The 26,852-nt window shown below is 38.5% G+C and overlaps 3 protein-coding genes across 8 annotated transcripts in view; 1 reads left to right on the top strand and 2 right to left on the bottom strand.

The window, feature by feature from the left end:
- Positions 1-18,481, bottom strand: part of CHLSN (cholesin) — a 131,032-nt gene extending 112,551 nt beyond the window's left edge. The window contains exons 1-2 of the mRNA XM_085301414.1: positions 18,427-18,481; positions 16,961-17,090 (exon numbers count right to left, since the gene is read on the bottom strand). Coding sequence (XP_085157540.1) covers positions 16,961-17,089 — 129 coding nt within the window. The 5' untranslated portion in view covers position 17,090; positions 18,427-18,481. The remainder of the gene's footprint in view (positions 1-16,960; positions 17,091-18,426) is intronic.
- GPER1 (G protein-coupled estrogen receptor 1) lies at positions 2,646-3,719 on the top strand. Its single transcript, XM_085300173.1, has one exon. It carries the CDS (start codon positions 2,646-2,648, stop codon positions 3,717-3,719), a length of 1,074 nt encoding a protein of 357 aa, XP_085156299.1.
- Positions 18,482-21,076: 2,595 nt separating the features above from the next.
- ZFAND2A (zinc finger AN1-type containing 2A) lies at positions 21,077-24,280 on the bottom strand. Of its 6 annotated transcripts, none has more exons than XM_085301339.1 (6): positions 24,112-24,280; positions 23,459-23,553; positions 22,688-22,819; positions 22,317-22,468; positions 21,610-21,738; positions 21,077-21,236 (listed from the first exon to the last, which is right to left on the bottom strand). In XM_085301339.1, exons 1-6 carry the CDS (start codon positions 24,164-24,166, stop codon positions 21,227-21,229), a joined length of 573 nt encoding a protein of 190 aa, XP_085157465.1. In that variant the 5' UTR covers positions 24,167-24,280; the 3' UTR covers positions 21,077-21,226. The 6 variants fall into 6 exon arrangements, with proteins under 6 accessions (XP_085157465.1, XP_085157455.1, XP_085157473.1 ...); XM_085301329.1 differs by having other exon boundaries at positions 21,077-21,256; positions 21,649-21,738; XM_085301347.1 differs by having other exon boundaries at positions 21,649-21,738.
- Between the last annotated feature and the right edge of the window lie 2,572 nt (positions 24,281-26,852).

The raw sequence follows: 26,852 nt of genomic DNA, 5'->3' as shown, positions 1-26,852 counted from the left end.
CTGATTTTGAGAATTCCAGCCACCAGTAGGTGGCATTTCTAGAAATGTCAACTATTTCTTCCCCCCAACAGATGAAAAACTCCACCTGCAATACTAGTGTTTGCATGCGAGACTGAGGCTCCACATCTTCTGCAAAATAAGCTTGTTTAACACATGTAGTTTTGAGCCGAACAATTCTAAGAAGTGCCAAGATGAAGATGTATGCCTGAAAAATTAATACAAGCAGGCAAAAYGGGAGCAACTTGAAGGTAGGAAAAATGAAATGCATGCTATCAGCTTAGTAAATGACCCTTCTCAGCTGCTAGATTTCTATCAATCTAGTATTTCTCTTTAGACTGTCAGGAACTTTTTAAAAAGATTACATATGTAACAGTAACTGCTGTTTTATACATATGTACAATACGCTTAATTGCCCTTTGCGAATAAATCTAATTATTGGTCAGCAGAGCTGTATGTTCCAACAGGCTACCTAATGTGCAAAAATGCTAAAAGTAAAAGGGAAATAAAACTGAAAAATATGAGGTAGAAGATGTTTGACTAGTTCTAGTAAAATAAGGAACCAGCAGAAACAGGGTTAATTCTAGCCTTGTAAGGCTGTTCAGCACCACTTCAACTGAACACAAATTAGAACAACCCTGGGAATCTATAAAGCTTGTTTTATTGCCAAGGACATGCAGCAAGATCTGCATTTTTCTGTTGTAAACTGTCATGTATTTAAGATATTTTAAAACAGAACAGACTTTTATCTGATTTTTTWAATACTAAATTGTCAACAGGTGACATTCATTGCAGCTTTGCAGACCTAAATACAAGTTTTTACTGAGACGACAGTCAAAGTCGACATCCATTTAAGCGTGTCTCTGAACAAGAATCAGCCCTTCTGGCGTCTAGAGAAGATCAGCTCTGAACAGATGGAATTAAGGTAAAACGAAGTGTTTCACAGCATGTTGTTACCTGTAATGTTTGTAATTGCTCAGCTTTTGGTGGACTTTTACAAGTAACTGAAATCTGACTACAGAGTTACCTTTTAAAAATCAATTTCTTAGACTGTTGACTTATCCCTTATTGCATTTAAAGCAGTTTACTGCCTTAGTCAGAAATAAAAGGATGTTGYATACAAGACACTGTTCATGTCTGACCTCAATAGCTGCTTGAAACAAACACCAAGCCTTCTTCAAATGAGTGTAATTTCATAGGAATGTTTTGGTATAAAGATATACRTTAGTAAAATGCCTCAAAATGTAGCAAACAATTCTAATATACTGATGCCTATTTTGTCAAGAAGTAAAAGCTGTGAAACTACACAGGTATCTCTTTATTTAAGTATCAGCTAGCTACTTTGGAAACTTGCATACATTTAAAAGAAACCTCAGAGCTRAACAGCTGAATAAAAATACTCCAACACTCCTACTCCATTGGTGGTCTGCTCTTTTTTCTCTTACAGACTGAATCGAGAGCATTTTAAAACATTAAAATGTGAAAATATACACATCATCTACTAACAAGCAATTTAACTTTTATATATGTTTTTAGTATAAAGTGAAAATTTTGGTAGTGAGAAGTGATTAAAGCACTTCAAAACAGTTAAAACACAAATTTAACACAAAATGCTCTAGGTTTTTTCGCTTGTTTGTTTTTGTTTTGTTTTTTTACAATTCCATTTGCTTGGGGTGTTTTCTCTTTAAATAAACTTCTAGCAATGCTTCAAGTCTGTATCATTCTACGTTTATAAGTAAACAAATAGGAAAACTGATGTCCATTCCTTTTTGGAACTTAATGTGGTATAATTAATCATAAATACAAGAAAAATAAGTATAATATTGATATAGTGTATTATGTTCAATTCTAAAATTTCCCTTTTCCTTCCTTCTATAAACAGAYGGAATCTATTGCTTTTCATCCGTGTTGTCAGTCATTGACTCTGCTACTTAATAAGGTTACTAGTTGATGATAAAAAATAGATACCTATAAAGTCTTCTTCAGTAGGCTAACTTCACACATCTGATTTTCTATAATGTTTTCCAATACTGAGCCCTGAAAAGGTATGCAAAATTTGAACAAATTAATTTTAACTGAACATGTATGTATGTGTGTGTATATTCAAACATGATGTTTTCTAAAACCTCAGCTCTGTATGTTAAGTTAGCGAAAGCATACAGCACATGACAATGCTGGGGTATTAGATTAATGGATTTCCATTTGCAAATTGCAGGTCCAAGGATGAACATTCATTGTTAAAAGAAAACAAATGGAGCTAAAATTCTACTTCCTTCCAGCCTGCAAGAAGAAACACTATTGACGCTGACTGCTAAAAAGTTATTATAGAAATCCAAGTATCATTATGGTAAAAAGATTTTCACGTGGTCTTAAGGCATACAAGAACTTAAGTTTTCTCATTTGCCATGTATATAGTGTCCTATTAAAATAGTGTAAGAAATTTACTTCTTACGCTGTTGCATTTCAGTCAATTTCAAACTTAATTAGCTTGGATTCCAACAAATGTTAATTTTCACTACAAAAAGAGTAAATCTTTTTCCATTCAAAATGATTACTATGAACTTCTTTGGAAACATCAAAAATCTAACTCTTTTGGCATCACTACAAAATTGTGAGTACTGATATTTTTTTCTGCAGATATTTGAACCATGGAAACTTACTCAACCTCGATATTACCTGTTATATGTAACAGCACAACTTTTAACCTAAATGGATCACATTTGTGTAATGAAAGTATATCTTCTAGACTGGCTGATAAATCAGAACACCAACAATATGTCATTGGACTGTTCTTATCATGCCTTTATACAATATTTCTTTTTCCTATTGGTTTTGTAGGAAACATTCTAATACTGGTTGTAAACATAAGTTTTCGTGAAAAAATGACTATTCCAGACCTTTACTTCATAAATCTTGCAGTAGCTGATCTCATTTTAGTTGCTGATTCCCTCATTGAGGTTTTTAATCTTGATGAGAAGTACTATGATATCACTATTATTTGTACCTTTATGTCTTTGTTTCTTCAGATCAACATGTATAGCAGCATTTTCTTTCTGACTTGGATGAGTTTTGACAGATACATGGCACTGGCAAAAGTAATGAGGTCCAACATATTTCGCACTATGCAACACGCTAGATTAAGCTGCGGTCTCATATGGATGGCGTCTATTTCTGCAGCACTAATTCCATTTACAGCCGTGCACTTGCAACACACTGGAGAGGTCTATTTTTGTTTTGCAGATGTAAAAGAAATCCAGTGGCTAGAAATAACCTTGGGGTTTATCATTCCCTTTGTGATCATCGGTCTTTGTTACTCATTAATTGCTCGAGTTCTTGTAAAAGCACACAAACATAGGAGTCTTCGTCTGAGGCGACAAAAGGCTCTTCGAATGATTTTTGTTGTTGTCTTGGTTTTCTTTATCTGCTGGTTACCTGAAAATGTCTTCATTAGTGTTCAACTTCTTCAAAAGAAAAGCGAACCTGTCTCTTCAAGCAGCCCATCTTTCAGACATGATTATCCTTTAACAGGACATATTGTGAACCTAGCAGCTTTTTCTAATAGCTGTTTGAACCCCTTAATTTACAGTTTTCTAGGTGAAACCTTCAGAGACAAACTGCGACTGTATATTGAACAGAAAACTAAAATGTCAACATTAAATCGCTTCTGTCAAGCTGCCTTAACGTCTGTCATTCCTGACAGTAATGAGCAATCAGAAGTCTGACTTAGTACTGGCTGTATAAAAAAAAAAAAAAGACTGAAACTGTGCAAATAATGAATGAAACGCTTGCTACTAACAGAAAAATGTGTGTGTGTATATATTATGTTCCCCTGCTGAGTATTGAAGGTTTATATTCCAAATGTTTTTATGACAAGACTTTAATGTAGAAGAATACGTTTTAGTCATATTTGTATTTAATTATGAACAAGATTATTAAAAGCTGAGCACTGTTGGAGCTTTATTTTGTATTATACATGTATGAATGATATTATAGCAGAAAATTTCATCAAGTTAGGAAGACTCTGGATATAACTTGATTATCAGAGATGCTACTTTGCTGGCATATAAGGTATTTCCACTTAAATAATGAAGTTGCCATAAMACAGGGAAGAAAAAAATCATTATAATGTATTGATGTGGACATGCAGAAAACATTGATTTTTCATCCAAATATGTTAAGTGAAATGACTTTCCTTAGAAGAACTATACAGTACATTCTATTCTAGCACGTCTTCCATAATTAACTTTATTAAAATCTTTATATAACAGAGAATGATAGTGAGCTTTCTCCTCATAATCTGCCAATGCATAAGCACTTGATCAAAACTGAAATCATCATCTGTAACTATATTGCTTATCTCAAAGAACGTAACAAAAGCAAAATCTAATACTTCATTTTGTTTTTTAAGGATTGCCCAGGACAATATTCCCCAGACATAATTGGGCTTCTTGGTAAAAATGCAAGTGAACATACATGTACATTCACATCAGCCTTCATATTTAAATGGAAGTGCACGAAATATCTTTACATTTAGCATATCTATTTTGATCGTCAGAACAAAATACTATGGCTATAAAAGAAATCATTTTCTGCATAAGACAGTTTAAGAATTGCTTATGAAAGTGTCAGAAGTGTCAATTTTGGGGGAGACAGAACTTCTGTAAAGGGGAATGTGATTAGCTATCAGGTTTGGACTTTTCACACTGTCCATCCCACCTCCTCAAACCACTGGACTTTCAGTGATGCAAATTCATGAAATAACACATCTTCTGAGCGTACAAATATATTTGCCTGTGCAATCTTGATGCTTGCCATGAACAAAGTAACTTATTTTGAGGTCAAAGAAATACAACTTCTCAATTTTAGTTGTTGTGCACTTTGTTTTTATAGGAGCAAATTCTTCCCAATTGCTTCAAATATAAGAATATATTTTTTGATCAAGAGTATGGTGGAAGAATGTCATTTCATCACCATTATAGGCACTTTCTTGATTTGTTACCTACGTTCAGAAACTGAACATAATAACCAGGTATTAATAGCAAATATCTGCTCACACATGTTATTTCATAGTATGCTTCTACAGGATCATATTTAGTAATGTCCTGATATCACAGTGAAATCTAGGAAAGATCAGATTACTATAATACGAAGAAAGCAATATTTAACTCAACTTGAAACAATCTATTATACATTTAAAACAAAACTACAAATATGAGCTATTTGATTAATTTCCTACTGCTAGTATTTTGGTTTTATATCTAAGTACAGGCTTATGAACTGTACCTCAAATAATTACATTTAAACATACTACTTGCTTTAAATAAAAAGTCCTCTCCTGGGTGAAGAAACTGCACATTTATCCCCAGAAATCTTTTTTCATGACAGCTATGTACAAAGTAATAGTACAAAAATGCCAAATAGTTTCTATGTTTATATATACAGTATATATTTTTTAATATATAATATACATATTTCATAAGTGATAATCAACACGCTTTCTCCAACCCATAACTTTAAAGTAACTTGCTGCCACTTCTCATCTATGTACAAAAATTCCTGTGTCCTATGCTTTTTTAAAAATTAAAATCAGAGTAAGAATTTTAATACAAGTTCTTCATTTAACACTTCTCTCAAGTCTCTCAAAAATTGTTTAATTTAAAGAATTGATTCCATACTCTTTTCTAAAATACTGGACTGATGACAAACAAAATTAAGATCTGTTTATGACCTAATAATCTCTAACAAGTCTACAGACAAGAAAAGTCTAGTATTAGTTAAAAAAAAAAATCAAGACCTTCCAAAACATTTAATTGCTTTAGGAAACAACATCTTAAAACCAAAATGTCTTGAATACACAATGTATTACCAAATGTCAAGAACAGAAATAAACCAAATAGCCTAAACCAGCAATAGGCTGAATCCGATGYGACTGAAAGCCACTGTCCTCCCTCAGCTGTATAGAAAGCTTTGAGAAAAAACAGTTGTCCGAGACCATTTAAACATGTTAGAGCTGCTATATTTTTGCACCCTGTTAAGAGTTTTAGGAGATATGCCAAATACTGGCTGTGCAAGAACAGCACATTCATAACTAGAAAAAGCAGAATTACTCTAAGATGGAGTTTGATTAATTTATGAAAAGCATCACATAATGTGAGTGAATGTGACAGGGAATTTGAATCAATGAGCCAAGAGATCCTAGATTCTGGGCAAGGCTTAGACACGATGCTGGCAACGTGCAAGAACAGTCATCCCTCCCACTTCTGTTCCACACAAAATTAGAAGACTAATGTTCAGAATAGTCAACCCATCAATTCCAAAGAAGAATATACGCTATAAAATAAATATAATAAAGTCAGAATTCTTAAAAATTTATTTAAATTTGTTTCTATCAAGTGAAAAAGATACAGGCTCATCTTAAATTCCCCTAGGGTAATCTGACACACATATTAATAACTGGAAACAGCTTATCTGGCACATAAAATCCATTCTACTAAACTTGCAAATAGGTAAGCTTAATTTTTTTTTAAAGAATATAATTTAAAAGTTTCAGGTTAAGTATCTACTACATGGACAAAAATCACTGGCTGTGTAATGCAGGCTCTAATCTTTTTTCCGGTCATCAAATTATGTTAGAGGCTAACAAATTGTTTTTCCAGATAGGCATTTATCAGCTCTTTATTGAGATTGCAAAAGGAAAAAGGTTGTCTGGAAAATTTTGAATGGTTAGGACTGTAACATGAGAAATGTGTTACAAGTGGTTTACACTAAGAAAAAACACGTCAAGTTCAAACCTGATTATGATTTAATTCCATTTGAACTTGTTTCTATGTAAGTAGAAAAATAAATGAGTATATGAAGAAGGTAGGTTTGAATTTTAATAGTTATTCGCAAAGGTGACACAATGAATTGGCTTGATTTTGAATGAAAATAACAAAGACAAGCATTTGATTTTAATTTGGGGAGTAAGGGTTCCAGGAGAGGGGTTTAGAGTTTATAACAATATTTATCCTATAACTAGGGATAGCTTCCTTCTTTGATGTTTTAGATATACTTAAAGTAGCCTGAAATCTTAATCACAGCTAAAACCATTGAGATTTTTCACAGGAAGAAAAATGAGACAAGAAAGACAATCCTTCCCCTCAACTCCAAGTCTTACCTGACACATTCAGGCTATCATACACACATTTAGGACATTTGTCATAGCAACACATAGGGCCAAATTTATTGTTGTGAATTATATCTTTGCAGTAGAAGTTCACCCTCACGTTATTAATTTCATCTACAACCGCTCACCACTACGCAGTTAGACCTAGTCATTCCTTGTTCAAAGACTATTTACTTCAAGAAACAATTATTTTTACATTTCTATTTAATAAATGTCACCAATAAACCATTTCTACCTTGAGATTGTGATTTATCTTTTTTATGTTGAATCTGCAACAACAGATAACAGTGAATGTGCCATTTTTAAGACACATATACAAATATACACACACACAATCTTGTCTGTATACTCTTAGGTCTGCTGTCAGGGAGATACACTGCAATACATGGCCTGTACGACATTCTGAAGATGAACACAACAGATTCAAAAATTTGAACACTCTTCATTCATATTTATAATTTAGATGTCCTTTCAGTGGTATTGTCCAAATTATTTATTCCACATTGACATACAGTACACTAAACTTTTAGCCTTTGGCTTTTGGCTTCTTTCTGGACTTCCATTCCATCATACGGCAGTACGACACAGCCAGAAGCTAAGAATAAACAGCTGCATACTGACCCAGCCACCCAAGAAGACAACAAAAAAGCAATGCCTTCTCAGGATCCAAGATAGTACTGCATCAACTCATTATTTCTACTCAGTTTCTTATATGCTATTTCAGTTACTTTATGTACATCCAGTGAATTACACCACAGCAGCTTTAAAGATTGTCTGTGTCTCACTGTGCAATATATTTGTTTAGAATTGCCATTGAAGGGTATCAGTAAAGTCACTCAACTCCAGTGATAAAATCATATYCTACTTTCCAACCTGTTTTTTCAAACTGTTCAGTCTTCTACAAGTATATACAGTAGTTTTCCTAAGTTCTAAACTTAGAAAGCTGCTGAATTATTATCAAAAAAACCCAAACTTTTTAAAATATACTTACTCTAAACATTTAATGCAGAAGCTTTTCCAAAGTAACAACACTGCTTAAACAGTCCAACTCACTTCCCCAACATGCAAAAACATTGAAAAGGTTTAAAACCTTTTCAAATCGCACAGAATATGCTTTCTGGAAGGACTTCAGAAAAACTGTGTGGAAAAAAGACATATTACAGAAACAGAAACATTATTGGAATATTGTTAGCTTATCCTTCAAGACTGGAGTTAGGGCTATTCTGACAAAAAGAACTCAATGGTAGAATTGCCTAATAGTGGTGGAGATGGATGTGTTTTCTGCCTCAGCAGCAAAAACATTTCCTTTCCTGGGTGTTCTGTCAATAGAAACAATAATATAACATCAAATAAGATTTTCTTTCCATTCTCCCTCCGTTCAGAACTATAAAAGGGAAATAGCCTTTACCTGACTATAAAAAGCTTATAATTCTTGTCTTCCAGTGCTTAGCTACAAGTGAAGCACACACAGCAATTTGAGAGAGAAACAAAGGAAAATGCTCACTCAAATGCTAGTTATGTTTTAAACAGCCACCTGTTGATCTAGTAGCAAGACAGAGATAATGAATAATGATGCCTATGGGAACTGAATTTATAAATCTTCTTAGCTTTAAAATGCATAAAGTCAGAAGGATTACTTCTGATATCATTAAAAGCTTAATTATGGTTTTGGTATGGTTTGATAGTAAACAGATCATATCTTTATAACAGTGAAAAATATAACATGTTATTTTCTTATTCTAATATAAAGATGACTGATGATACATGACACTGTTGAAGTTGTTCTGCAATCAGAAGTGCAAGCTTGCTGCCTGAGGAGCTGCTAAAGTTAACGTCAAATTACACAGACCCTAAGTGAATGCTCAGCCCACAAAGGGTACCTGAGGATCCATGGAAAACTCTCCCTGTTCCCTGCTAGATTTCTGTTCCCCTTGACTCTCAAAGCTTTAGACCTTTCGGCTCTTGGCCAAAAGATTTTATTACATGATCTGTATGATCAGGGCAGTTGGCTACTCCTAGTCTAAGCCCAAACTAGACTATGACTTAATCTAGACAAATCTTTGTAAAGAAGATGCTATGTCCTATGAAACATGCTAAACAGTTTTACCGCAAACAAAACAAAACAAGATTATAAAAATAAAGCCTTTAAAAATCATGGAACTACAAGCTTATATCCAAAACAGCTAGAAGTGCAGGCATACACGCAGTCATGAAAGATACAGCTTTCATTATGAAACAGGAAAACCTCGCCTATTTMAAAGGTAACCAGAAAACAGAACCAGTCAACACGGTACAAAAAGACTCCAGAGTCTACTCCAAGTTATGAAAAGGCCAAGATTTATTTCAATGAGCTTTGCTTTATAGTTCAAAATAACAGTTCTGTAATTACCTAGTTATATTACAGGCGGGTAAATATGAAAAACTCCTATTTATTATTTAGTACATAAAAATGTAGACTTAGGACAGAATTTCACTTCTTAAAAGCACRTATTTTTCACCACATGCTTAAGATTTTTTCTCTTTTATATAACCCCCTGCTCCTTGTTAAGTGATCTAGATCTAACTTTTCAGTATATTCTCTAAGCAGTTTTGACATGTTTCAAACTGTAACATTGCAGAAGCAGAGCCCTATCCTACCCTTACATATCTGCTGTTTGCAAAAGCCTAGTTCACAGAGGCAAATTATTAAGATAATGCTGCGAAATTCAATTAAACAGTGGACAATGTTCTTCCGTTTGATATCCTAGAGAACTCTCATAGAATTCAATTAGAAATAGGTAAATGCATTCAAAGATGTAGCCTGGTTCTTTAAGTAAAAGGTTCCCTCATCAACTATCCTCATATTCATATCCTATAGCCTCATTATTTGAGGCAGCTTCYAAGAGTCCTAAGACTAACTTTCTGTTCTAATTACCTCTTGGAAGTTACAGGCAAACATTTTATAAATATGAATTAATTTTGCTTTGATCTAATGTCTAAGAGCTGTTTTATCTACTCTGTAACTTACTCATTAGTACAAATGTTAAATTTACACTAATCTTCCGTGTGGTTCACAATACTGCATCTAAACACAAAAGGTAGTTTGGAGGAGGAAAATTCAAGTGAGAAAATTCTAATTTCTTATACATACTACAGAAGCAACCATCACCCCCTTCTTACCTGCTCCAAAATGGTTTGGGGGTTTAAAGATAATTCCATCAATGCACAACAGTTCATACTTAAAAAAATTCTTATGCTAGACTTCCGTATCATAAAAAAAGAGAGAGAGAGAGAGAGAAAAAGAAAAGAAAGCAGTGGCATTCTGTCAGGGGCACAGAAAACGGCTGTTTTTTTAGAATTAACATACTTTAAATATACAAATTCATGAAATTTTAGTCTTTCCAACAAATTAGCATTAACAAAGTTGTACCAAGAGCAATAAACAGGAAGCAATAAATCCACAAGATTCAGGCTTGCACTAGTATGCTATACTGCATACACCTCCTAGTCTTAAACCCTATCAATAGAAATTCTCTTTCTTTATTTCTTTGTTCTTCATCATAGACCAGAATATAGCACACTTAACCTTTCAAGTTTGCAACTTAATTTCTTGCCAAGTAACAACAAATATGTAATGGGACTTTTATTTCCTGAACTTACAAGTTTAAGTTTGTGCCACATTTTCCATATTAAATAATTTGGGCCTTTTTCAGCAATTTTCATTTATGATACCACTCTGTTGTGAATTAAATGATATTAACATACTACCAAAAATACTCCAATAACTAACAAAGAATAGTCTTCTAATTTGACTGGAGCCAGGTGACATGCAGTCAAGCAGACCTGGTCTCTGCTCCCTACTTCACCAGCAGCTTGATTCAGTAACTTTAGCCCACCAGCTGGAATCCTACATTAAGTTTCAGTCTGGTGAAAACGTTTGCAACTAAGTCATGAGAGCAAGAATTTATATTGGAAACCAAAAAGAACACTCAAGGAAAATTCTCATCACTAAATAAAGAATGGGAACTGAGAGGAAATGCTGAGTATGAAGAAAAGAAAGAAGAATTTCTTCGCTTTATAGCAAAGAAGGGACTGTTGTGCTTCACCGCCAAGCATCCCATCACTTTAATACCCTCATGATATTAATAAAATAAAGGAATTAAATTTAAATGTTTACAGATTAAGGCAAATACCCAGAATTAGCATGAAACTTTTGCTGGTTAATAAGTAATGAAGAATGCACAATTCCTTTAAACAAAAAGTACGAAACACACCATATATTGTTTATACCAAACACAGTTGGGGATGTGAGCCTTTTGCCTGGGAAAACCATCTTCAAAGTAGCAACTGTTTTCCCAGCTGTGAATGCTCTTTCCTGGGAAATTTATTCCTACCATTACAAAAATAATTTTCAAAGGAATGTGAAATTATTCAGCCTAATCTATGCATATCCGTATTTCAGACACTATTTCGTACCTTCTTAGTCATTCTGTTTACAAAAGGCCTAGTATTATCTATAAACATTACACGGTGTCACAATGAAACTTRCCAGTTTTAAAAAATAAATAAATGTACAGTTAATTTAGTAAAGTAATTTAAAGCAACTCTACAGATATTCTGATGAAAAAGTGTTAGCAGAAAACAAGCAATCCAGTCCCATAGGCAGCTGCCCTCAAAAGTTTTTTATTTCTTTTTCCTAATTTGAAAAATATTGCTGAGATACTAACAAAGGAGAAAAAACAAGTAAGATCCCACACATTAAGTCATAAGTGCCAAATGAATTTACAGCCTGCGTACATGATCTTTGTAATTTTCTCCCAACTATCAGGAGGCCATCTTGTGGAGAGGCAATCAGAAGCCAGTGGGTAGCAGCAAACTTGTCTTTTTGTGCAAATGGAAAAAAATACAAATACAACAAGGATAAATATCCAGTTGAAAGGTAACCAAAGAAAAGAGAAGTAGATTCAACACCTCAATTACAAGCTGACCAAAACAAGCAGACTAGCAATATCCATACCGACATTTACCTTCACCATTTTCAGAAGTAGCCATCATTCTACATTTATTTTCAGGAACAGCTATCATTCCGCCTTTATCATCAAAAAAGAGATATTAGTTTACCGGAGGCATCCATTTCAATAAAATGCTGTTCTTAACTGTTGATGTATCTTTAAGTCAAAATGGGGTAGGGGAGAAGATTGTGTCATCTCTTCATAAGACAGGTAAAATTCAATCTGCATGTTAAAGATGCAAACAAAATGGTCAAAAAGCAGTACTAGACTGGGTTCTTAGGAGGCCTAAACTAAATAAAAGGAACTTTTCAGTAACCTATTTTCATTTTTTCCGCATATAAGACTGGTTTTCCACATAATTTTTAAGCAAAAATATTAACAAACAAGTATAACACTAAAGCATGCAACACCGATTACGACAGTAATGCAAAAACAAGCAAATGCAGAAAAAGTTGATAGCRGAGTTGCAATGCAAGCCTTTTCTGAAAAGTTTCTGTATACAAGAGATACAGCAACATGTTGGTAGTCTGACATCAGAACACCTTGTAACAATGCAGTTGAAGTTGTAACAGGTAACATTTTTCAGCAAGGGAAAAGAAAAAAGTTATTTTGATGGTTATGAGATAAGCCTCCTATTAAAGAAAATAATAAATTAATGGACAAATAAAAGACTTATAATTAAGTTTGTCTGTAAATCATCTACAACTCATTTTTGACAACAGGCTTTGGTATGAGTTAGCAAGTTGTCAAAGAAATAAACACACATCCAGATGATAGCTTTATGGTATCTGCTTGATAGGTTTTGCAGCATTGTCTAGTTTGCATTCATTAAACGTTTAAATTACTATTCCAGTTACCTGATCACAAGCAGCATTCTTAGCCATTCCACCAGGCTTGTGCCAAAATGTTTATCTCTACAGCTTAAACAACATAATTTTATGAGGTTTTCCATTACTACAATCAAAACAATGATTTTATAAAGGATCATTTTCCATGGCTTGCTTTGCTGGAGTACTAGTTTAATAACTCTTCATTGGCTTTGCAATAACCCCCAAAAGGCTGAACAAAAGAATGCTTTCCCTACTAATTTTGCCATTTTCCATTCAGTAAACAGATCTTACTGTTTGGGCACCTGCACACTAGCCCTCTGATTAAAGAAACACTATGAGCTACTTGTTTATTTGCCATTGTTTGTACTATTTGTATGGAATCTCAAAAATTAAATTCCTTTCCCACTGATTTTGCATTTATCTGGGGAAAATGTTGATTCCTCCTCCTTCAACCATTTGCAATGCTGAAAATAATGACTAGGAGCTTACAAGAATACTCCTATTGATTGCATGATCATTACATAAAACATCATAGTGTCCCTTCAACCATGTATTACAGGACTTAGGCTTATTGATTTATATTCTTTGATTGATTTATTTATTATTGACTGTCTCTTGCTCATTTTTACTTAAGGTTACAGTGTCTGCTAACCTGAATTGGGAAGGAATGGCAAATAAATATTGTATTCTATGGGTTATGAATTTTGTGTCTATCTTGTCCAACAGTTGTTCAGTCTGCAAAAATTTCTCACTGTTCAGGAAGAAGTCTGCAGCTCTGAAAACAACACTGGAGAAACAGGGTCTACCATGAAATTATAAGGTTAAGAGATCCTTTGATACAGTAAGGTCATTCTCAGTAGAACTCAAATAGCCTTCATAAACAACAGTCACAACTTGTTCCCTACCTACATGTTGTATATGTCAGCACTGCTCTTTCTGTAAACTGTATGGCACTGGGATAGCTACAAATTTAAAGGTTGAAGAAATCCTTAAACAGAAGACAGACTTGGGTAACTGCAAACAAGCACTTCTAATGCTTCTGTTATTTCACAAAATTTTTTTTTTTAGCAATACTGTAAATATTCTTTTCAGAGAACTGAAATAAAAATCAACTTGTTGAGATGAGGTCCATCCAAAAGATTTAATTTTAAAAAGCCACTATTTAACTTAGGACCACTAGTCCGAATCATGCATTTTAAATTTCTTTTCCTTATGCCTCTATTATGTGAGAATTCAAAGAATGCTCTACAAGTGTAACAAGTTTTAAAATATGAGTATGCTGTCAAACTACAATATCATTAAAAACTAAATATATTCAGACATTTTAAAAATCAATGTTAAAAACATATGGGTTTATTGCCAAGAAGCTAATTAAAATAATAATGTTATGAAAATATGTCAGAAAAATAAAACAGAAGGTTCAATAAAGATTAAAAATTTATATCATTCAGCTCCCCTACAGAAATGTCATTTAGAGTTGTGTGATTCTAAAATCATTCATGAAACCATTTATATTGGGCCTGAATTGCTCATTGCTATTTAATGTAAACAGAAGAAAGTGAGCAGATGAAAAATCAATAAAACATCAAGATTACTCTGAAAGGTCAAGTTGTTCCAATGAAACATGCTTTACTCTTAGGCTGCTGAGAATTTTTCAAACAATTTTCATGAAAGAATGATCAATGTAACACTAAATCCAGTCACTTAAGACACATTTTTACCTTGCCCTCCTGTAGCTCTACAACAAAATCAATTAGGGATTTACATTTTTCACTTTAGAAACTAAAAGTGCTCTACTAAAATAGAAAAAAAAAAAAGTAAATCAAGTGTAAGTACAGTGACTTAATGAAGTCATGAAACTTCTCCCCCATCAAAAGCAATGCATTATATATATGAAATTCAGTGTTCTAGAGCTATCTTTTGGCTTATTTCCATCATATACAAGATTCTTCAGAAGAAACCGGGTCCTATTCATTCTTGCTTCAAGAATGCCAAAAAAAATAGTTTTGTTTAATTCAGTTACTGCATGAAAAGGCAATCATAGCTCATCAGGAGCCAGTAAGAACACTTCAGGCATTTCTGTAGATAAAAAATATTAGAATCTATCAAAGTTCCAGCTTATTTTAAAGTAACATAAGAAAAATCAAATTTAAAGAAAATAAGGTTCAAAAATAAATGCTCTCAGCAGTTGTCCAAATCTTTTGTTCCAAATTTTTACTCAAACTAACTGAGCACATCACTCTGCAGCCTCAGCATTGCTTCTAGTCTTCCTGAACAAACCTTCACAGAAAGCACTTTTATCTCATTTTCTACTACATTTTCCGTGCTGACAAGGTTTGATGACCAAAAGCATTTTAAAGCATAACTGCCATTGTGACTAAACTGAGTATTTTACATAAAGCTGGGAGTACACATGCTGAGTAATAATCATAAACTGGCAAACAGCTGACATAGTCAATAACCATTTCTGAAGTAAAATTGATTAAGATCTGCCTAGCATTTTTCACTCTCAACAACTATTTCAAACAAAGAAAAAAAGTAGTCTACTAAGATACACTTTTCTGCTATCAACAGTTACAGTTTATAAAGTTGATGCCAAAAAATGGCTTGTCATAGACCTTATACGGTATTCCATAAAAGGAGCAGTACATACATGTGTTTAAGCCACCCACTGACATCARCTCTTACAGTTCTAAGGACTGTTATGCCTAGAGATGTTACATGATAGTATTAAAGATTCTGCTTTCCATTAATTATTTCTCTTTTCTTCTACTCTTACAGTCTATGAGATCAACAAAAACTAACTTTTGTGTTCTTGTGAGCTTATGACAAGACATCAAACAGTCCTAAAAGCTCCTGCTTTCTTCTGTATGAAATGCTACATGCTGTCACAGCAATAAAATTTTAATTTTGACATTTCAATTTCACATTTTTTTCCTTAGAAAATGATTTTGCTAAAACTGAATTATATTCCTGTGTACCTACAGGCTATCATACACACCTTTCAAAGAAAAGAGGAGAAATATGCCCCTTATTGAGCTATAAATACCAGATTTTTTTTCTGTTTTGATAGAGATGGAGATAGACTTTTTAGTTATATGGTCTCCACTGCACTGTACATCTCATGATAAATGAGAGTGAAAAGTAGCGTTAAAATCTATTTTATGTTAGGCCAGGAAAAATATGAGTGTTTTGTAGGACCGTATTATCTCAAGAATTCCCAAGGGAAAAAAGTCTTTGCTTCTCCACTTCTATACAGTACCAAACCACTTTATATTTCTTTGGTCCACCTTCTACATTAACCACTTAGAATAGCAGAACCAATATGCCCTGTTTATGTATCATTCCCACCAGAATAGACTTACAGGTCTTTTTTTCCCCTCCCCCTTAAAAAGGTGTACTCGTAAGCTAGCAGAAACATTTCAGTGAAATAACTGAAGGACAGGGGATGGAAAGAAAGGAAATGAAGTTTTCACTGAAACAGTATCTCCATATTGCTAATTTCATTTCCATAAAATTAATTCATAAAGTGTTCCCATACTACAAAGAGACTGCTGACACCTTCTGGCCATTTGACATTCTTTCCAAAATCAACAGGYTTTTCATGTAAAAATCTTTTGTATTTTCCAACCACTCAGGATCACATGAAGACTTAAGTTATGCTTATACTGCCATGTGACAATCGCTAAAAGCCACTTGGATCCCCTTTCACCCATGTACTCTCACCCATCCTTTGCTTTCACGAAAGTACTCAACACAGCACATACTCTGGCTGCTGCAACTGCATTCAAATCAGACATTCTTGAGATTTTTGGCTTAATTTATATTCTCCTTTTGTCTTTCACTCTAGGTACATCACATTCAAGGAATCATTGCAACTACATGATAGAATACATTCAGATTCAGTGCTGAACCTCTAAACTTGTCACAGTATAGGTAATAATATATCTATATTTTATTGAATTGGAAAAACCTACCTCCAAATTTTGTTTCTTTTTCTTCATTTCMGTTTCAGATTCTAGCTGTGCCTCTAGGGCCACACGTCGCTTCATCTTTTTTCTTTTTTCTTTCTTCGCTTCTCTGTTTTCTGTATTCATTTTTGCCATTCTAAAATAGAACTATTATATAATTAGGAATTACTAAGAACCTCTTTTTGATCTTAAATGTCCTCATAGACAGGCAGACCCTATGCTATAACCACACAAGTACAAGAACTATTTCTGACTACTTAACTTTGAAAATACTTGTTTGCATTGAATCACAACCTGTTTTGGACAATTTTCAGCTTAAGAATAAATTAGAGTCAAGCTACTCTAAAACTAGAACGTCTCAAGGCCTAGCTTATTCTCCTGTCTCAGATTCCATCACAGAAAACACATCACCCTCATCACAGCAATGACCCATAAACAATGCTGTACTATCTGTAGGTTATCATGCATCCGACTTAACTGTTTGGTCAATTATGTTATCGTGATTGATTCTGACCGTATTAACAAGTCAGGTCCACCTCTTCTCAAAATACTTAAACAAAACTTTAACATACCTGTGTGTGCACTCACCCACAAGCAAAGAGTAAGTCTACTTTATTACTGAACTGGAAGTTTTAAACAGTCAGTTCTGTTTATACTACMAGATTTTCTTTTTCATGAGAGTACTGTGAAAAAACTATGCCTAAAGAATTCTGTCTCACTAATTTTGTCTTTCATCTTACATAGACACGATGGGGAAGGTGAACAGGAGGAACTGCAAGAAATCCTTGTTTTGAAGTCAGCTAGGGACAGGTCTGGCTGTAAATGCATGCTAAGCTCTAGGTGAGTATTATTTCTCTGATAGATGAGACTCAAGGAGTTTTCAACAGCCCTTCGACACCAATGACTTTCTCTATAGCACCAGAAATGCAACAGTTAGTTCAGACTCAGAAACGTAATTTAAAATATAGCATGTAAGACGAAATAATCATCAAACGCTCCTTCCAGCCAAGCTAGCACCGTCCCTCTCGCACGGGTTTGCTACCGACGGCCGCGGCAGAGCCCGGCTGGCTTTCGGCCGCCGCGGAGAGGGGCCCGCAGCTGCGGCAGCGCAGCAGCAGCTCCGGGGAGCGGCCCCCGGGAGWGCCCCCCGGGGCGGGCGGGCCCGCTCGGCGCCGCCTCCCGCCGCCCCACGGCCGTTGGGCCCCTAACGGTCGCGGCGCGGGCAGGGGCCGAGCGCCGCACCGCGCGGGGACGCCCCGCGGGGCTCGCCCCACGCCTCCCCTCACCCCTGCCCCGCGCGCACCTCTCAGGCCCGCCTCCTCGGCGCATTCAAGTGAAGCCCACGCTTGGCGCCGCAGCCCGCCCCCTCCTTCCCATTGGCTCGAGGGAGCCAGCGGCAGAGCCTGGTTGGCGCTCCCTATGCCAATCCCCGCAATGGCCAATAGGAAGCCGCGCTTGACTGAAGCGCTCACCGGGAGTTGCGCGTGCTGAGGACAGGCTCAGCCGGCTTCTGGAGACGCGCCTGACGTCATCTCTGCGCGCCGAGACCCCCACGCGTGCGGAAGAAGTCCCCGCCCCCCAGGTAGGGGTGGRCGCCATAGAGCTTGCCCCGCCCCGCCGTTGCCTAGGTGATCCCGCCGCGCAGGAGATCTGCCCGGGCCCTGGCGGGATCATCCCGGGGCTGGCAGGGATCCACCAGGGCCTGGCAGGGATCCGCCTGGCCCTGATGAGAATCATCCGGGGTCTGGCAAGGATCTGCTTGCGCTCTTATGGGAATCGCCTAGGTCTGACAGGGATCCACCCAGCCCTGGCAGGGATCATCCGGGGCMTGACTGGGATCCACCCATCAGCCTGTGGTGCGGCCTGCGCACATGCCTTCCTCTGGGGCCCTGCCAGCTGCCAACGCAGTGACTGCCAGCTCTCAGTAATGATGTTACTCATTTTGGCCAGCAGATTGCGAAGGTCTAGTGCCTGAAACAGCAGTATCTGCTGTCTTGATGGGGTCTGAGGAGATGCACTGGCAGCAGACAGATGCTGTGGTTTGAGTGGATGAGAAACATCTCTTAGAATGAGGTTTCCAGGAAAATTATGTGTTTCCATATTTTCATTTTCTATAAATATTCACTATGCACACAAACATTTCCACAATCCTTCCCCTCGGCAATTTTAAGGGCAAGAATATTTACAGAAAACAAACATGTAGATGAAGGGGTTTTTTGTGACAACCTAAAACAGAATTTTCCAGGTTCTGTTTGCTCTGACTCCCATAGCAGCTAGTTGTAGTGGCAGATATTGGTGGCAACAACTCCCAGTATCATTATCTATACCTGTAGAAAGAGGTAAACCTTCACACCTGTTCTTCCTTCTATCCAAACCAGGTATCACTTCTCCTGCTGTTCCTCTTTCCACCTCCTTCCTGCACCATACACTACCAACCCTCTCACTCATTTCCATCACTGCCAGGCAAGGMAGAAGCTCTCAGCTGAGCTCTGTGCCCTCAAATGACAGTCAGGAAGCACTGCTGCAAAATCCTTCCCCTACTGGAGGATGCACAGAAGCATGGAAGCAATATACTAGGGCTGAATTATGAGGGTAGAGCTCACAGGATAATAGTAGGAGGTGATATCTAAAATTAGGGTTGTAATTTAAGCTCCTGTTCCACTGTGAATAAGGAAAGCAGTCTTCTCTATATTTAGGCAAGAATGATTGTTCTATTATACATCCTATTGTGACATCCTGTGGTGAAACACAGTATTACAGATACTATCAAATTTAGACTATATGACTGCATAAAATGAGACTACATAAAACTAGCTGTAGCACCTTGTACCTCCTAAGCTCACACGTCCATTTAGTCCAGCTACAGTCTTTACACAGCTAAAGAGAGCACTTCATCAGTGCAGGAATAACCACTCAGCTGCTGAGAACAGCTTTAGTCATCCTCCTCCCCTCTTTAGGCAGCATTTGTATTCTAATGATTAAGACTCTTGAAAGAAAAAAGCAACAGCAAACAGAAACCTTTCCACAATAGTAGACTTCAAGGTAACATAAAGCATATACATTAACAGCAGTTATGCCTGCATCTCACACAGTATCAAATATTTTTCTTCCCTGGTGAAAGGGCTGTCRCTTAAAGAACATAGTATACTCTGCTATGCAAACTGCTGTTCCTCCCACCTCAGCAGAACTGGGYTGGGAAACTCATAGCTGCAGGTGATTCAAGGGATTGCAATTACCCTTCAGTTAGTTCAAAGCCAACACTCCAGCCTACCAGCCCCAGTGTGCACAGAAGAACAGTTCCAATGACACATGAAATTGAGGTCTTGACCCCCTGACATCATCAGCAAGTCTTGGCATTTTTCTCACAATTAGTTGGGTGAGAGGTCTACTTAGATCCCAGGTGGGGAATTAGCATTGTTCATTAACAGCACACTTCCATTTCATCAAGCCACAGCTTTCAGCCCCCAAGCTAAGCAGCTGCACACTCATGCAGTTTTAAAGAGCTGATGAAGATAACAGATATGCTACATCTATTATGTCTTCACTTGCATGAAGAAGCTTTTGGGAAAGACAGAATAACCTACATAGTGCTGTATTTCAGGCTCCTTCTCATCACTTGCAATAGAAAAGAGGTTAACTGCTACTTTTCCTAGCTTCCTTTTTTGCCCAAAGTGCAAACTCTCTCCCAAATCTAGATCTCTACTTAAGGGGCAATAAAGTATGAAGAATTATGCTTTGCATGCCTCTGTGGAGCACTATATTCTAGTGAATTGCTTAGGAAGGGCCTAAGAAAAACTAAGTATGGAATTATAAATCAAGTACTCCCAATGACATCCAGAAAACAGGCTTCAGCTTGATGCAAGCTGCTTGTTGGTTTATGCAAGTAGTTTGTCAAGTAGAGGCAGTGTTGTATGCCAGTTCATTTCCAGATGAATTGAGAATTGACAGTTAGCTTGTATTTCAGACTTTCATCTTACACTCACAGTTCAGACTTAGTATGACCTGCCTATTTCATCCTACTTTTAGCAKTCTACTACAATCCTCCCCCAGTTTCCTCCACTAAGTTAATTTTGTGGAGGAAAATTAGTTTTTATTCCAAACACAGGAACAAGTAAAGTTAGCTCAAAAAAAAAACCCAGCATTTATTGAGTGTTCAAAACATTAAGATACAAAAAAGTGACTTAACCCTTACTTCCATAGAAAAAGGTAAGAAGACTTTAGACAAAATTAGTTTAGAAGTAGACAGTTTTGATCCAGGTGTGTGAACAGCCTCTATCTGCATCTGAAAGAGGTAAGAATGCACTGTAAGAGTTAAACAACTGTTAGTCACAAGAACATGCACCTCTGCACCAAAGGGCTATTTTATTTTAAGTCACATGCTTGCTATGCTTTCTCCACATTCTGATGAAATACCATTTTCCCCCACAGCTTGACCAGGCAGGAGACCATCCTATTGTTACAATAAAGAATTCAATGTCCTAATGCTTGTGTCTATATAACCATTTTAATTGATACATTACACAGTGAAGATAAACTTGTGATGTCAGGTCTCCTCCACTGCATTCCTAACACTGATCAAAGGTCAAGTATCAACTCTAGAGCAGATATAGATATAAGTGTAACAGTGGCACTTTAGAAGTCTTGTGTCAACATACTTAAGACACCTTTGGCTTTTCTCATCCAGCAGCTGATACCTGTTGTGCTGAAGACTCCCATTAGAGGGCATTCCAATTACTCCTGTTGATTTGAAGGCAATTTCAGAGGCTCTCATCAGAGCTGCAGATCTATGAAGAAATACAGCCAGGCTCAGCACATCTTAAGTACACTGCCAGTGGTTTCAGTTTTTCCATCTAGTTCCATTATCTGCATTTGTCACACAAGTCTTACAACCCTGCACAGAACAAGGAACATATCTGCCACAAGATAAAAGTTTTAGTAAAAAGTTTAGACTTTGCTTGGCAAAGTATTGATTAGTGTTATGTTCTTGGTTATTTAGTGCTTCTGGGCAAAGCTTTAGGATTCTAATATTTAGACCCAGATCCCAAATGGTACTTTGAGTTGGACAGCACCTATTCTCAGCCATGAGGTACCCACCTTTTTTGTGAGGGTCAGGCTGTCAAGTTAGGTAAGTTTAGAAGAGCTTTGGAAAGGTTTTACAGAAAAGGTTTCATCTTAGCTCACAGATTCTCCAAAACTAAGCCTGAAGTGCTTTAATCACTATTTCTTCTTGCTATGCAACTTCTCAGCATTCTGATAAAGTACCATCCTGTAGTTGATAGGTATCCTTATTTGCCAGAGCTCCCCACCCACCACTAAGACTAGCCCTGAAATTTGAGCTGCAGCTAAACAGCCTTCAGCTTACCCAGCCTTGGAGATGGGGTGRCCACTCCCTTTACAATCATGATCCAGGGGATGCCGATGTTTTATACAGAAATTCCCATTGCACTGCTCGCAGGTTACCTTCATCAATTCTTTTCTTTTGCAGCCAGGCTTCAAGCACTTGTTTGTGAAGATCTAAACAGAAGACATCAAGTTGACAATGCCTGCTGGCTTTCTGCAACCAGCTTCACAATTAATGACCAAGCTGAGGTATGAATATGCTCAAGTGCCTTTAGAATTAAGAAAGAGCAAGCTCTAYTTCACTCTTAGCAGTAGGATCTGCAGAAGCAGTGAAGGCCCTAACTCCACAAGCAACAGGCAGGCAATTCACATCCCAACAGAAAGCTTCCTTACCCTCTGTTTTTGCTGAGCTGGATTATATTTGCAGTTCTTATCCATGTGGGCTCCAACCACAACATCTGGTATTTCCCCTTTTTGTACTGGGATAGGTGCATTACAGAGAGGACACACTGGAACCTGCACATTCTGAGAACACACAACACCAGTTGAACCCCAACCCAATTCTTTTTCTAGCCATCACCCATGGGGGGCAGGGGAGAGGAAGGATTTGTATTCACAAGTATTTTGCATTCTAGTTACTTACTAACTGTTCTTAACTCTTCTCAGCACATGTAGAGCTCACTACAACAGATGCCCTTCTTAAAGGAAACTGCAAGTCTTAATTAAAAAAGTGCCTTTCCAAATAAGGTTGAAGACATTCAGTAACTTTAGATACTGTTTTAGTCTTCCTGAAATTAGGGTCTTTAAACACTTCAAAGCCCAAGTATGGGCCAGAGAGCAGTGTTTAGCCCCACTTATCCCATTATTTGTTTCTTCTGTAGTTTAGTATTTGCTGGCCTTCAACTTAAAGGACATAGGCTAGAAGTTTTAAATGTAAGCTATCTTTTTCCAARAAGTGCCTCAAATGAGGAAAACTAGAATCTAGCTGTAGTGAACTCAGCTGAATTTCAAACAGAGAAAATCCTTTCTATCAGAAATCACCAAATTATGACCTTTGGTTTCAATAAAAGTAGATGAGAGAACCACAAGGTAAGTTTCAAAGCAGCCTGTATATGATTTAACAATTCTATAGTATCAACTATTGGTAGACACATAGAAACTTACTTTTTTGTAGGCAGACCTACATTTGTGGTCATCATATCTGACATGTTCTTTRCAGAAAGCTTCTCCACATGCATCACATTTCAAAGGAAGGAAGTCTAGGGGGAAATAAAGAGGAAAAATTGATTCTCATGGTGCAAAGTAAAGAAGCCTACAACAGTACACAAAGAAAACCCCACAAATAAATTCAAACGCAATTCATTTTTGTCTAGTCACAATTCAGTTATTGCCAAAGAAAGTATGCTCATTCCTCATGGATATTAAAGACAAAAACAGGCAAGAGAAGTTTTCCTTCTTCCTTTTCATTCATAGATGCAAGATACTAGGCTACTAACACAAGCCATAAGTATCCCAATAGTTCCTGGAATGCATAARCTTTTAGTGAGGCATTAATCAGAAGCTACAAGTCTAAGTCAAAATCCACAGCCCAAATCAAAATTCATATTTCTTGAGGACAGTTACTCTAAATAACATACCAGAGTAGCACTGTGGGCTCTGCAATTACTGCACTCAAAAGGAATTACAGAAAAAGCAATACCTGCTGCTAACCCGAGTACCTCTCACATGCCCTGGTTCATCAGAAAGGCCCGGGAGGGCGGGTACCCGGGGAGGCRACCCGCAGCCAGACCCCCGAGCCCCCGGCCGCGCCCGCTTACCCCAGCGCCGGCAGGCGGGCTCCGAGCAGGGCCGGCCCAGGTCCGGCAGCTCCATGGCCAGCGGCCGCGCTCGACACCAGCCCCGACAGACACCGCCGGCACCAGCCCGGCTCCACACACACCCCCTCCCGCACCGCGGCGGCCGCCGCTTTTATGAGCCCCCGGCGCTGACTCACCCTCCGGGCCACCTGCCTGCTGAGTCACGCTCCGCCGCTGCCGATGACGTCACCCCCTGTTGAGCCCGCCAGGCGCACGGCCAATCGGCGGCCGGGAGCCGTGCTGAGTCATGTGGGGAGGCGGGGCCGTGACGGTGCAGGGCTGGGGCGGCGGGGGGCAGGGAATGGGGCTGGGGCTGGAGGGGGGAATGGGGAATGGGGAATGCGTGGGAGCGAGGAGGTGGATGGGGAAGGGAGCTGAGGAAGGGTGTGGGGAAKGGCAGGCGCCGGGGGTGCCCAGGAGGAAAGCGGGAGTGATGGAGACGGAGGCCTCTCTGCTTCCCCCGGGGATAACTTCCCCGTTAAGCAGCTGCGGCTGTTAGTAGCTAGTTGTACTGGGGGGTGAGCCCCAGTGAGCCCCCCCCCCCCGCCGTGGGAGACAGCCACCTCGGAGAAGGCCGCGGGGGAGAGCACCCCGAAAAGGCTGCGTGGGACGTGTTTGCTCCAGCGGAYGCTGGAGTGTCTCAGCCCTTTGGCTTTTGCAATTCCATTCCCAGATAATCATTTCTCATCACGGCTTAGACTGTTGCACCGTCCCTCTAGATTGTAATGCTTAATCCATGCTGCTTCAAAACTTTAAAGGAAATCCATTAGCTCAGCTGGTTGGGGGTGGGGGTCTGTCACAGCAAACTGAGATTCTGGCCCAGCTGCAGGGTTTCAGTGTGTGCTAAATGATTTGAGCAGACGAGCATCAGCTGCAACTGTGGTTTTGCACAAGTCAATTAAATTAAAAGTTTCTCAATTAAGCTCTGTTTTTAAACGCTTACCGCACTTTCCTGGAAGCTGATCCAAGTTACAACAGGCATCCAAAAATCAAGGTGTAATTTAGAAATGTTGATCTTTTTGACACCCTTTGAATGGATATAATAATATTTGCCTTGTGCAAAGGAGGTGAGGACTATTTGTTTAATGACATTTGGTATTAGATTGAGAAATGACAAAATATCCCTCTGCCTCRGCTCTCGCTGCACATACCCACTTCCTCGTGTGGTACATGGCTTGGGTGAGCAGTAGAGCTGTGAGAGAGAAGTGGAGCTTCGGGAAAGCACGTGGTGGCCTGGACGAAAAGGCCAATTTGTGCTATCAATGTCCGGGAATGACACGTGCCAGTCATCCATCTCCCACATCAACCCAACATGTARTGGTTGCATGCCCTATGCTGCAGCCCAAGACTGAAAGCGCAGCCTTGCTGTATTAAAGTATACTCTTATCAGCCAGACCATCTTCCCAGGCCTTCCCGTACATACTAATTTTCCCACCTGGACCCATAAAACTATTGAAAATCCTCATGTAAAGTCTTTCTTTCAAAGAACAATTGTGATGACAGAAAATTGCAGTTTGACACATTTTCTTAGTTTGTGTAGGATAAACTCGGTTTTCATCTTTTCTCTGTGGCGCTTGCAGCATAGGGTCTCCTTGGACGGCAGTGCACCCTATGTGCACCTCCARCCTGCCTCGGGGACACCTGCCAGGCCTGGCATGGCCCCATGAGCAGGCACCACCTCAGGGCTGGGAGCAGTGCAAAACGCAGTGCTTTGCCCAGGGGGCTAAGTCCTGCCCTGCTGCTGGGCATGTCTGTAGCAGCACTGGAGGCCTAGGAGACCCAAATAAGAAGAGACCTTCTGGGTCATTAAATGCAAGCCTCTGTTAGACAAATAACCACAACATATAATCCCCTTCATAAACAAACCAAGCCTTATGTTAAAAGCAGTTTGCTCCAACCAAATGGCTGTCCCACAGCCTTGTTCCTCTCATGACTAAAAGATATCCTCAAATTTCCAGTTTAAAAGTACCCCTGGCCATCTGTTCCCAAAAAGCATTGTCCTTGACTTTGAATAGCTTCTTCTCTCCTCACTGTGTTTGGATAACTAGTAATTGAAAGGACCTGGCTGGCACTGGTTTGCATTTGTAAGCTAGCGAGAGCTGTTGTTGCCTGGCTGTGTCCTGGAAGAGTTCTGCAGTGGCAGATGTTTCCATCAGATGTCGCGCACTGCCATTCTGCTGATCCGGTCTGACGTGGCAGCCATGGGCAGTCATGATCACGTAGGAAGTGGAGGTTTTCTGGGTAACCTGAGCTGATCGCAAGTGGCTCTGTGAATCTTGGGACTGACCCCTGCAGTAATGTGTCACATCGCCAGGGAACCAGCGTGCAGAGCAATGTGGGGCACTGTGATCTGGGCTGCGGGGGAGGCAGCAGCTGTCTGTAGTGTGAGCCCAACAGAGCTTGTAAGAGCCAACACGGACAGCATGAGATGTTTCCTTACTGCATGCTCAGAAGCCACATGGCAACTATAGTCTTGTCATTTACTGTTGGGCTGTTTCTTGCTGGGACAGGGAGCTTACATTCGTTCCCTGCTAGGACAGGGAGTGGGCTATGTGGGTGGTGGGTCATGGCTTCCCYGCTCCCTACCAGCAGGACCTGTCTCTTGGGTTGAGTTTGGTGCAAACACTGATAGCCCTCAAGTCCTGAGGGAGCTTTAGCAGTTGCTGCTGCTTTTAGCGCACAGACCTGTCCGGTACTTGACA

The sequence above is a fragment of the Rhea americana genome, unplaced genomic scaffold (assembly GCF_003343005.1).
Source record: "Rhea americana isolate MKP2758 unplaced genomic scaffold, rheAme1 scaffold_10, whole genome shotgun sequence".
NCBI lineage: Eukaryota > Metazoa > Chordata > Aves > Rheiformes > Rheidae > Rhea > Rhea americana.
This window is presented reverse-complemented; position numbering and strand designations above follow the sequence as displayed.